Source organism: Musa acuminata, chromosome BXJ2-3, assembly GCF_036884655.1.
Source record: "Musa acuminata AAA Group cultivar baxijiao chromosome BXJ2-3, Cavendish_Baxijiao_AAA, whole genome shotgun sequence".
In the NCBI taxonomy this organism is placed as follows: Eukaryota; Viridiplantae; Streptophyta; class Magnoliopsida; order Zingiberales; family Musaceae; genus Musa; species Musa acuminata.
In genome coordinates this window covers 7,224,501-7,236,032 of record NC_088340.1, presented here as the reverse complement: position 1 = coordinate 7,236,032, position 11,532 = coordinate 7,224,501, and the positions used below count along the sequence as shown (strand labels likewise).

Genomic DNA, 11,532 nt, shown 5'->3' with positions numbered 1-11,532 from the left:
TGAAACTTGTAAACGGGATACACGGTAGAAGTCCATATTAAATTCAGCACTGAAGCGGGCCCCACGTCAAGTGACCAAACAATGATTAGCTAAAATTGTTCCCTGCACTAAATAGAATAGCAACAATTTCCTCCCTCGTTCGCTTCTGTGGTCAAGAATCGGTGACACCTGGATGGTGTTGCTCGACTGTTAAGTCAGGCTAAGAAGCGTATCTTATGACCTCATCTGGAAATCATTCGAGAGGACCCACATTCTCTGACCAATAAATGTTCGCTCTCAAGCTGTTTGCTGCCATGAAGATGACAGCAATGGAGTATATGAATTGAGGACGGCATTATGCTTCGCATATATCAGAAACCCAAAAATATTGCCTCATATTTCCCCAATAAATAAAAAAATTCGTTATCTTCTTATTATAATCCACCATAATAATACATAATTTATTCATCAAAATATTACGAGCATAATTTATTCTCAACTATTATTCCATCTTCTCTTTCTATTCACATTATCACTGTTGGGGGTTTTCCTAAAAAAAAAAACCTATATTTTAGTTTTTTTTTTAATTATGCATCCTCTTTTATTTTTTTAAAATAATACTTCTAATTTAAAAAATAAAATATCTCTTGAAAATTTTCTTGTTAAAATTTTTCATCCATTTTTTATCAGTTTTCAACTATAGAGTATTTTCATTGAGTTTGTTTATAGTATTTTTTAAATAACATTTATGGTATCTTATTGATATATTAAAAATGTTATAAATATAATTTAAAAATAGTATAAACAGCATCATATCGTATCTCTTTGATTATCTTATAAATCATTATAATATTATATTTTTTTTAAGCTTAATTGAAGTTAGGTGTCTATTTAGATCATTTATAAAATATTTAAATAAGTTTTAAAGTCTTTTTATTGTGATGACTAAAATAATATAACAAACCAAAAATATTGTAATACATAATAGATCAAAAATATCATGATAAGTGTTGGTGAACAAATGTGTCGTGACTGATGAGTCAACACGGCCTGGTCCACGGGTCGATATCGGGAGTCTTCTGTCGGTTGAACTGGATGCCGAGGTCGATCGGGCTCTCGCGACGGGGTGTTGATCAGCGTTTCTCGGTCCAGGTGCTGGTTGATGGCTCGTCGTAGAGACGTCGGTCGATGACTTCCAAGGTTGGGGCGCTCGTGAGTCGAGGGTGGTTGTTTTTCTGCAAAAATGATATTCGTTGGGTGGCCACTTTTCCTGACTTTGGCCCCTTCGACGAGCAAGTCAGTGGTGAGTTGAATTATTTTTTTTCCCCTGAGTTAGATGCCGACCATAAGTCTTTATACTACTGTACCGGGGTCGGTCATATACGAGTTGGCGTGATGGTACATAGGTTGGTGTGATGGTACACAGGTTGGTGTGATGGTTGTACCCAACAGTGTCAACCTGTCCTGAGCTTCCGGGACGATCATATCAAACAGTGCCTCGATACGAAGTCTGACTTGGTGTGTGGTGATGCTCCCCTTGCTGATTCTCGGGTTGGCAAGTGGGGGTACTCCCCCTGCTGATTCTCGAGTTAGCATGATGGACGTATCAAACAACGCCTTAGTACGGATTTTGACTTGGCGTGTCTTGGACCCAAAATATACCTTATCAATAAGTAAACAAAATTTTGAAGAATAAGTTAGATGTAATCAAAATTTAAGATACTATTAAAAAAAAAGATAAAGTGGGAAATATGAGAAATGGAATAATTTTTAGGAAATATCCTATCATTGTTCATCTTTATGTAATACATTAAAACTATTCTCTTTGTATTTAAAATTACTATTACAGTTGAACACAAATTTTATTTTCTATAATTTTTGTTCTTCAATTCTCTTTTTTTTTTATCCCCCTCCTTTTGACATGTGTGAGATGTGCCACATAAACAAGGGAGAGCAAGTCAAAAAAAAAATCAAGTTATGTCCTGCAACACATTATTAAAGTATGATGAGCTGTTGGATCTCTCTCTGTCTATGAAAGAGAGATGTTTTCATTGCATGATGACCACTCAAATTAAGTGGTGGACATTATTATCCCTAGAAAAAAACAATCTCCTATAAGATACCACTTTGACCAATCAAAAATCATGTCTATAAAATTATTATTATTTGTTATTATCACATGACTTTGCAGTGTGGGCATTTACTCAGAGTTGATAAAATGTGCTAATCACTGGTGATTTCACATTAAAGAACAATGTGATGATTTCACTAAATTTCATATGCATTCATTTTAATAGCATTTTATTTCTTTGTTTTTTTAATTGGATGATTGAATTAATAATTTAATGATTGTGGCATTTATTGGAGGAATTACGAGATGTACCGATTGATACTTAACAGCTAAGTAGAAGTGGGTGACCAACTAAGTTTTAGAGACCAAGAAAACAATATTTTATCCCAAAAAATGAATGTAAAATTAGAACACCCAATCCATCTCACTCTTAATTCATTCCAATAATATATTTTTTATTTAAATTAAATTAAATTAATTTAGCTCGTAATAATATTGATTATTTAATCACTAAGGCTTGTGAAGATATTGACTAGATTGACATGTAAATATATAAATATATATATATATATATATTATATTTGATAGTAATTTTATTTAGTAAGATAAAAGGGTGAAATTGAAATGGATATTTTTGGGGCAAATCTTCATAACTTTCTATGGAGATTTACTTGCAATAAATATTGAACATAAAAAAGATATTGGTTGATGCTTAGTAGCCAAGTAAAAGGGACTAAATATAATGTGTTGCGCGGAATTCAGAAGCATGGCTGACTCGGCCTCGATATTTTTAATGGGTGATCTCGGCCCTCAGACCCAATGGGTGGGCTCCGGTACCGCGTCAACCCTGAAGAGTTTCGGGGTGATTCAGTCAGTCGAAGAAAAGATATGTTTCGTTCGGTACTTTGTGCCACGAGGCGTCTTTATAACGTCGATAAGCCTGAGAAAGAAGAGAACACCCGAGACCATGAACCCCTTTGGTCATCACGGCGGCCACCAACACCACCACCACGGCCAAGAGGAGGAGGACGAGCGGCATCGCTACCCTCCGCCGGGCTACCAGCCACCGCTTCCCACGCCGCCGTACTATGGAGGCCCAGCCTACCCGCCGGCCGTCCAGCACGTGTCCCACGAGGGCGGGCCCGGATACGGTCCGCCGGCCGTCCAGCACGTGTCGCACGAGGGCGGGCCCGGCTACGGCCCGCCGCCGCCCGTCTACCCTCCCCCGCCTGGCTACCACGGCGAGGGGAGCTACGGCGGCAGCCATCACCACCACGGCCCCTCTCCTCCGCCCACCTACCCTCCCGCTCCCGGTCCCGGGGACCATCATGACGGTGGCTACGGCCATCAGCACCATCAGCACCACCACTTCCTTCCGCACTTCCCCGGGGTCCACCACGTGAGCCACGAGAGATGGGAAGGAGAGGCAGCGGCGCCGCCTCCGCCGGGGCATGGGCAGCCGACCGTCAGGATCTACACCAAGGCAGAGAATAACTTCTCTCTGTCCATTCGTGATGGGAAGGTGATCCTCGCGCGCAACGATCCCACAGACCCGTACCAGGCAAGTAAATTTGCTTAAAGATGCTATGTTTACCTCTAAAAATTGGATCTTTCAGTTTTAGTTCTTTGTTTTTCTTTCTTTCTTTTGTCCTCCTGTTGTTGTGTCTGATTTTGCGGTTTTTTGTTGGTTCTCTTTTTCTGGTGTAAAAAAGTTGAGATTTTTATTGTGGGTAGTTGCCTATAAATCTTCCTATATCTTATATTCTTCTACTATGCAAGTTCTGAATTCTTTGCGCTCACGATTTTAACTAAGTTGCTGGTTTGGGGGTCTACCAGGGTTATTCTTTTTCTCCTTTTCACCAGTTTCTTTTGGTGTTGGCAGCACTGGATCAGGGACATGAGGTACAGCACCAAGGTGAAGGATGAGGAGGGTTTCCCAAGCTTTGCTCTGATTAACAAGGTTACTGGTGAAGCTCTGAAGCACTCTTTTGGTGCAACTCATCCTGTAAGTTCAGCTTCATCTATACAGAATTGAATGTTGTTGATTTGATGAATTTTCCCGAGTCATCCAATTTTTTTCTCTTTTTCATCATGCTTGCCTGTTAATTATTGTTCAATTTGGATTTTAGTGATGGACATGCTGGATGTTGGCATGGTATATAAATTGTTTCTTATCATGGTGTGCCTCAATTTGAAAATCTTTTAACTGATCTATTATTTTTGTTTTGAAAAATTAGTGAAATATGTGAGAATTCCTGACATATTAGTGAAAAATTAGATGGTTTCAGTGTATTATTATTGTCTTGTTGAATCACACATTCACTTTTTATTTCAAATGGCTATTTTATCAATTACTGTTGAGTAACTTCATGCTTGCCCCTTGCTGCTCTTGTTCTTGTCTGATTCTGGACTTTTTAAATTTAGTGGCACATGCGAGAATTCCAGACGTAGATGGATTCAATCTATAATTACTGTCTTATAGAATCAGCCTTTTTCTTTCTAGTTCGAATGGGTATTTGGCCAACTGCCACTCATAACATGGTTAGATTCAATCTATAATTACTGTCTTATTAAATCAGGCATTATTTTTCTGCTTCAAATGAACATTTTTATCAATTACCGTTAAATCTATGCCCCTCTTGCTTATCTTGTTCTTGTTCGATCCCTGTCTTATTCATAATTTTTTTTAAAAAAATATGCAGGTTAGGTTGATCCGCTATAATCCAGACTATCTAGATGAGTCTGTCCTGTGGTCTGAGAGCAAGGACTTGGGTGATGGCTTCCGATGCATAAGGATGGTAAATAACATCCGCTTGAACTTTGATGCCTTCCATGGGGACAAGAACCATGGAGGGGTGAGAGATGGAACGATTCTTGTGCTTTGGGAGTGGCTGAAGGGAGATAATCAGAGGTGGAAGATTGTTCCTCACTGTAAGTTTCTGAAAATTCTTCTGGTACTTTTTGATAAATTGTAAATAAGAAACGGATCAAGGCAAACATAGTAATCTTATGCTCATATTTCCATTTCCTTTAGCTTTAAGAAATTGAGCTCTTGTATATTACATATTTCCCTTTGTCTTCAGGATGTTGAGCTGTTGTTTATAACCTCTTTGTCTCTTCTGAAATCCTGTTCCCTCTCCAAGTTCCCTAGAATTTCTTGCCTATTGTCAAATTGTAAATGAGAAGTTTAAATCAAACATGGTAAGCTTATTGATCCTTTTTTGCCTCAAGAATTGGACCATTGGTTACTTATTTGTCTTTTATGTTGTCCATTCTCTCTAGTAGAGTTGTCCTTTAATATTCATTATAAGAAGACATCTGATATTTTTATTCTTTTTTTAACTTCTTCCTTCCAATTGTCTTACCTTTACTATCTTGTGTGAATGTAGGAAAATTCTGATGGAGATTATGTTATATCCTTAATGTGGCTCAGTATCCATCTCTACAAGCTCTCGTTGTTAGTCATATTATTCAGAATAAGCTGTACGTTTCATGTGAGAGTGCTTTTGTTTATCCGAGCAAGAGTGGAGGTTATAGTTTAACAATGGTCCTTTGTATTTTCATGCTATATCTGAATGTAAACGGTCTCCAGTTTCTTTATGTCTATCTTCGCTGCTAAATATACATGCTAAACAGTTGTTTTATTAATATCATGTGGAATATATTGATTCCGACTCATCTTCTCTTATGAGCAAGGGTTGGTGAAACCCAAATTTCCAAAGTGCACTGAACAAATGAAAGGGACTAACTTGGTTGCTGATGTTGATTTTATGTTTCACAACTGATTTTATTAGGATGGACAACACATGTTAATGGAGTATTCTTAGGTTTTGGAACAATTCTAGTTGATTCGTTTTCACTACCAACATGGAGATCAGATGGAATTGTTGTAGGAAAGTTGACCTTCGGCCGTTTGTTTTTGAGTTAAGAGTGGACCAGATTATTAATTTCACAGGTGAAATTTCAAGTGACATGAAATAATATAGAATAAGTGAGTACAATATTTTAGCCCTTTAGATTATTAATTTCACTGAGAGCTTTCATCTTTAGAATGTTGTGCACAAAAGGAAGCATCAAAATTGCTAGAGTACATACCACAAGGCTAATTGATATTGCACAGTTGCATGAAACTGAGAATTGATGAATGGGAGTAGCTTCTAGTTGGATGAGTATCATATATCTTGCGAACCCTTTGTTTGAAGTTTTCTTGCAAACTCTCGAGAAGATTTGTTTTACAGACTCTTTCATGAAGTTAGGTTGGGATATTAACTCTGTAACTTTGACATAGACCTCTGGTAGGAACATTTTGACTCATGGTATGATTGATGCATTTCCTGCATTTAGAGGATCTGATGCAACTTCTCTAAGTGTAATTTTCACATGCAGTCAGCCCTGTTCATCTCACAAGTCACTATGAAACAAATGTGTCAATGGTGAGTACTTATCTCACTGATAAGGATGGATTGAGAATGCAGTGTTCTGAAAAGAAATGTACTCCTCTTGAGCCCACTCATCACCATGAATGCTTGATATTTAACAGAATGCTTCCTTTACACACATCTGTTTTCATAACCTCTGGTGATCTTCATATTGGTTTTCTTATAGTGGTTCAGATGCTCTCAGTCTATTCTTCCTTTTGAGCATTTTATATTCGTATTATTTTCTCTTATACACATGATTTATTCATGCTATATACACATTTGCTGGGCATTTCAAATTTGACTACCTTCTATGTGTTTCTTGGGAGTGCATAAGGATCAAATGGATTTTGTATTGCTGCTTGTTCTCACAGTGAGTCTGCATCCAATGCTTGCAGAATTTAGAGCATCAACATTATTTTTCATGCTGTGAAAGGTTGTATTATTGCATGTCAAACATTCCCTTTGGTCAGTGAGGACAGCATCTTCTGTTCTTTGTCCATCTCAAGCCATATCTCTGCAACATTACCATTGTAAAGATTGTGAGTGTTCCATATCAGTCCAAGCCCTCCCTGCATCAGCATAAGGTTCTTTCATATTGGTTCCATGAGGTGTTTATATCTTGGTTAAAGCACCTTATAATGTCTGACATACTTCCATTGTTGTAATTGGATTGAAGAGAAGGAATATACTTGTGACAGCATTACGATATGAAATATGTGAGGACACTGCAGCATGTGCCATTAAGATTAGTGTAGAAGCTATAGATGATTTCACTTGTGGTGTTCAAAACGAAGGAAAGAATGTAGCAAATAGGTACTTTAATGACACCAAAATGAGAGACAACAAAAAAAGACTTCTTTGTGTATATACACATATAAATATATTTGTATAGAATGAGAAGAGGAGAAGAATATAAGATCTTTTACATGACACGAGACAGAGAGATATGGGACAGCTTCGAGTCTGAGGTGATGTATGCTTGTGATGTTGGATAACTTATGGGCCCAAATGATTGATGTAGTTGGATGATGCTGACAGGACCAAATCTTGTTTAGTTTTGGTGGACATGACAACATTATTTGTGTTCATGTGAAGCTTCATATTTTAGTGCAACTGCAACTCTGCAATCATCACTTTTCATAGAGTTAAGGAGCTCTACGAATCACCGATGACTCGTGTGCGAAGCAATTGATATAATCCTAGTTGATAGCTACGAAACATATTAGCATTAACCCTAAATGCCATTTCAAATAAGGCAAGTTGGATATATATTTCATATTTTAAGATAATTAATCTCTATGAGCCATTATAAGTTAATTGCTTAAAGACTAATTATGATGCTAAAATCATTAATTAAATTAAGGTGCTCTTTACATTTTGGCATATAAAAATATATGTTAACTTAAGTAAATAAATATTAAGTACGGCTAAAGATGGAAATTAATGATATATCTATCAATCTAAAAGGTTGGTTTCAAGCTTTGCAATGATATCAACAAAGAGTGAAATGAGGCAAAAATATAGTGGTGAATGTATTATGTAGTCTCTTTTAAGTTTGTGGGAACATACAATAAATACCAAGTACAAGAAGGGAATTACAGTGCAATGTTCATTGTCTTAGGGTGATTGATATACCATGTAAGGATAATTAACTTATTAAGATTGATGTGTAGGAGCTTTCTTACTGTCACATTGTGACATTTTGCTAATGATATTAATTCCTACTTGCTATTGTTAATATGGTGTTCAACAGATGAGTAAGAATGTGAACAAAAAAAATTGAGTTTGAATTGTCAGGTCAAGTTTTTGTTTTCTGTCTTCATATTTTTGTTGTTTATGCTGAAAAGAGAGATGAACAAGTCTTGGTTTAGATTGGATCAGCTGATCCCTGCCAAGCATTGCAATAATTCTCACAAGAAATGTCTTCACCACCACCATATGCATTTCAATAATCCAATTGACTAATTAATCATTTGTTGAATTTGACATCATGGCAAATCACATGCAATGACATTAGTGTCTTCCCCTTCATGAGCAATTCCTTTTTTCTTGCCCTTTCCTTTGGGGTTTTGTAGTACAGGAACTCTGTTGATGAAATATTTTGTGAATCAACATGATTGCTTTTCAAGGTTTAGTTCACTTCAAAGATTAGATCAATCTGCAACAATATTTGGCTTCATGCAAGTGACTTTTCAGATGACTACAACAATTTTTTTGGTACTTCAATGCATGAATAATTTGATGTCTGAATTCAAGATCTGAAGTAAACACCTTCAAACTTGAAAAGCAAAACATATGCACCAAAAAGAAGCAAAAGTATAAGCCAAATCAAATTTCTGCTGTGTCATCAATTACTTCAAACAAAGACCACTGGGACTGCAGTTTGATGTTCTATAAGCTTCCAGTGTTAGGTTGACTCAACCTGGTCGAGGTGCATGTTCCTGTGGGTCAGAGTTACCTCTGACTCGGTTGTTTCCTTCACAAGATGACTGATTCAGACATAGCAGTAGATTCCGGGAAACTACACCATCCAAGATGAAGGTGATGGGTGATGAAAAGATTGGGATTTGGGAGAGAGGAATACCAGGACGAACTCTATGTATTATATTGTGGGTAGAGAGAATATTATGGGTAATGAAGCCAATAACAGTGGCATTAAAGAACCCTAGTAGCTTCTCTTGGAAGTGCCTTGAGCGTTACGTATCTTATCCTTCGATATGACTAGTCATCTCTCTATTTCTTTTCCTTTGTTACATCGACCCCGACATCACAGCAACCTTCCCTTTGTTTCCTTCTCCTTGGATCTCCATCTCTCTACCGTAATTGTCTGTTCTTGGGATCTCCAAAGCTTCCTTATTCGAGGTGCACGCAACCATGGTGGATGACTGCTGGGACTTGCCCCCTGGCTTCAGATTCCACCCTACGGATGAAGAGATCATCACTCACTACGTCATGCAGAAGATCATCGACCACTGCTACACAGCAAGAGCTATCGGAGAGGTGGATCTGAACAAGTGTGAGCCATGGGATCTTCCAAGTACTGATGCTTCTCTTCCTCCTCAAGCTTTCCATGCCTTGTACCTTTCCTTGTTGCTGTCCGGTTCTAAGATTTTGGTGCATGCATGTTGTGTTGTTCTGTGCTAGGCAAGGCAAAGATGGGAGGAAAGGAGATGTACTTCTTCTGCCAGAAGGACAGGAAGTATCCAACTGGCATGAGGACCAACAGGGCCACTGAAGCTGGCTATTGGAAAGCCACCGGGAAAGATAAGGAGATATGTAGGGGAAAAGGAGTCCTTATTGGCATGAAGAAAACCCTTGTGTTCTACAAAGGAAGAGCTCCCAGAGGAGACAGGACTAATTGGGTGATGCATGAGTTCAGGCTTGAAGGCAAATATCCTCTCTCCAATCTCCCCAACTCTGCCAAGGTACTATTATCCTCTCTCTCTCTCTCTCTCTCTCTCTCTCTCTCTCTCTCTACATGTAACTAAACCAGTTCCATTGCAGGATGAATGGGTTGTGTGTAGGGTCTTCTACAAGCATGCAGGACTGAAGAAGAGCTCACCACCTGCGATCAACTCCAATGGAGGTGATCTCAAGGACTTCAGTGCCTTGCCTCCTCTAATGGATCCCCTATGCATGGATTCTAACATGAGGCCTGATTCCAGCTTCATCCACCATGATCAACTCTACGACTTCAAAGCTATTCCTCCTGCCTTCTTCACTGCGATGGCTGCCGAAGATCAACAATTGATGAACCACCAGATGAGCTCCTCCAATCCACCTCAGAATTCAGTTCTCCACTACCCACTCCTGGTCTCGGCAAAACCGGGCTACTTGCACCATGATGAAGCAATGCCAAGTGAGGCAGCTGCTGCAGCCATGAGGAAGCACTGTCAATCCATCGGTTGCCCCTCGCAGGAAACAGGAGTGAACACTGACCACAACACCGAGATATCCTCGATCATGTCGAAGCACTACGAAGATTTCGACGAACCCTGGGCAAGTTTTGGATTCTGAGAACGTTTCTGAAAGAACTTGAGACTGATTTGTGTGTTAGCAACCATTTTTAGGGTCTCGTTGATCTGCCCAAATCCACTTCTCATGTCTTATTTATCGCAGAGAGAGGAGGCCTTGTGGTTTAGATATATGCTCTCTCACTGTACAGAGAGTTCTAATTCTCGTATGCGTACAGATTAAACTCTTCTATAGATGACAGAAATGTTGAATTAGTTGGTCTCATCAACCACAATGTAACTACTGGACTCGTCATTCGTACCTTCTTTATATAGGAGTACTGGTCTTTGGCTTCTCCAACCTCTCCAAAATCTAGCAACATGTGGTCTATCCAGCTCAAGTTTTGTTCATAGATATCATGAGAATCTTGGGTAGATATTCTTGTCAGCAGCAAATATGAAGCTCCTGAGCACATCCCTCAAACTACATCAACTCATTGATAATAGGATTCAAAGGGGGATAGTGACTGGCCAAGAGATGCGCAATAAGAAATTATTTAGGGTTCAGCAAAAGGTCAGGAGATATGGATGCAAGTGCAAGTGGTGAGGTGCTCTATTCATGTGATATGCTTGACCCTCATCAGCCAGGTTTTTGTCTAATGGGATAAGGATAAAACACATTTCTCCTTTGGGCAAAAGAATTTGGAATAAATTAGCACAATAGTCTCACCAACAGCCATTTTTGGCCACTTGATCTCAAAGAAGCTAATCGAATTCTTGTTCTGTAAACTACAATAGTATTTGCAATCATCAAATAATGATACTATGAACGCTTCCTTAGGACTCAAACATTAGGAAGAAACCAAGAAAATAGTCTCACATACTCCCATTTGCAACCACTTGATTCCAAGCAAGCCAACCAAGAAAGTAGAGTTTGTACTCATGAAGTATAAGTCTTTGCCTTTATAATAACACTGTATATGCTTCCTTAGGGCATAGGAATTAGGAAGAAACTAGGAAAAGAGTCTCTCAAACTGCTATTTGCAAGCATTACAAACTAAATAGAGTTTACAATCATGAAATAGTGGTCTTTGACTTTACAATAATA

The 11,532-nt window shown here is 38.5% G+C and overlaps 2 protein-coding genes across 3 annotated transcripts; both read left to right on the top strand.

Moving 5' to 3' along the window:
* Positions 1-2,997: 2,997 nt before the first annotated feature.
* Positions 2,998-5,728, top strand: LOC135582723 (ricin B-like lectin R40G3). 2 transcript variants are annotated; one of them, XM_065098738.1, is made up of 4 exons: positions 2,998-3,611; positions 3,933-4,055; positions 4,753-4,981; positions 5,440-5,728. In XM_065098738.1, coding segments are annotated over exons 1-4 (948 nt in total). In that variant the 5' UTR covers positions 2,998-3,017; the 3' UTR covers positions 5,442-5,728. The 2 variants fall into 2 exon arrangements, with proteins under 2 accessions (XP_064954810.1, XP_064954811.1); XM_065098739.1 differs by lacking the exon at positions 5,440-5,728 and adding an exon at positions 5,134-5,267.
* A 3,363-nt stretch (positions 5,729-9,091) lies between these two features.
* Positions 9,092-10,780, top strand: LOC135607157 (NAC domain-containing protein 92-like). Its single transcript, XM_065098737.1, has 3 exons — positions 9,092-9,508; positions 9,616-9,896; positions 9,976-10,780. Exons 1-3 carry the CDS (start codon positions 9,346-9,348, stop codon positions 10,486-10,488), a joined length of 957 nt encoding a protein of 318 aa, XP_064954809.1. The 5' UTR covers positions 9,092-9,345; the 3' UTR covers positions 10,489-10,780.
* Positions 10,781-11,532: the final 752 nt, after the last annotated feature.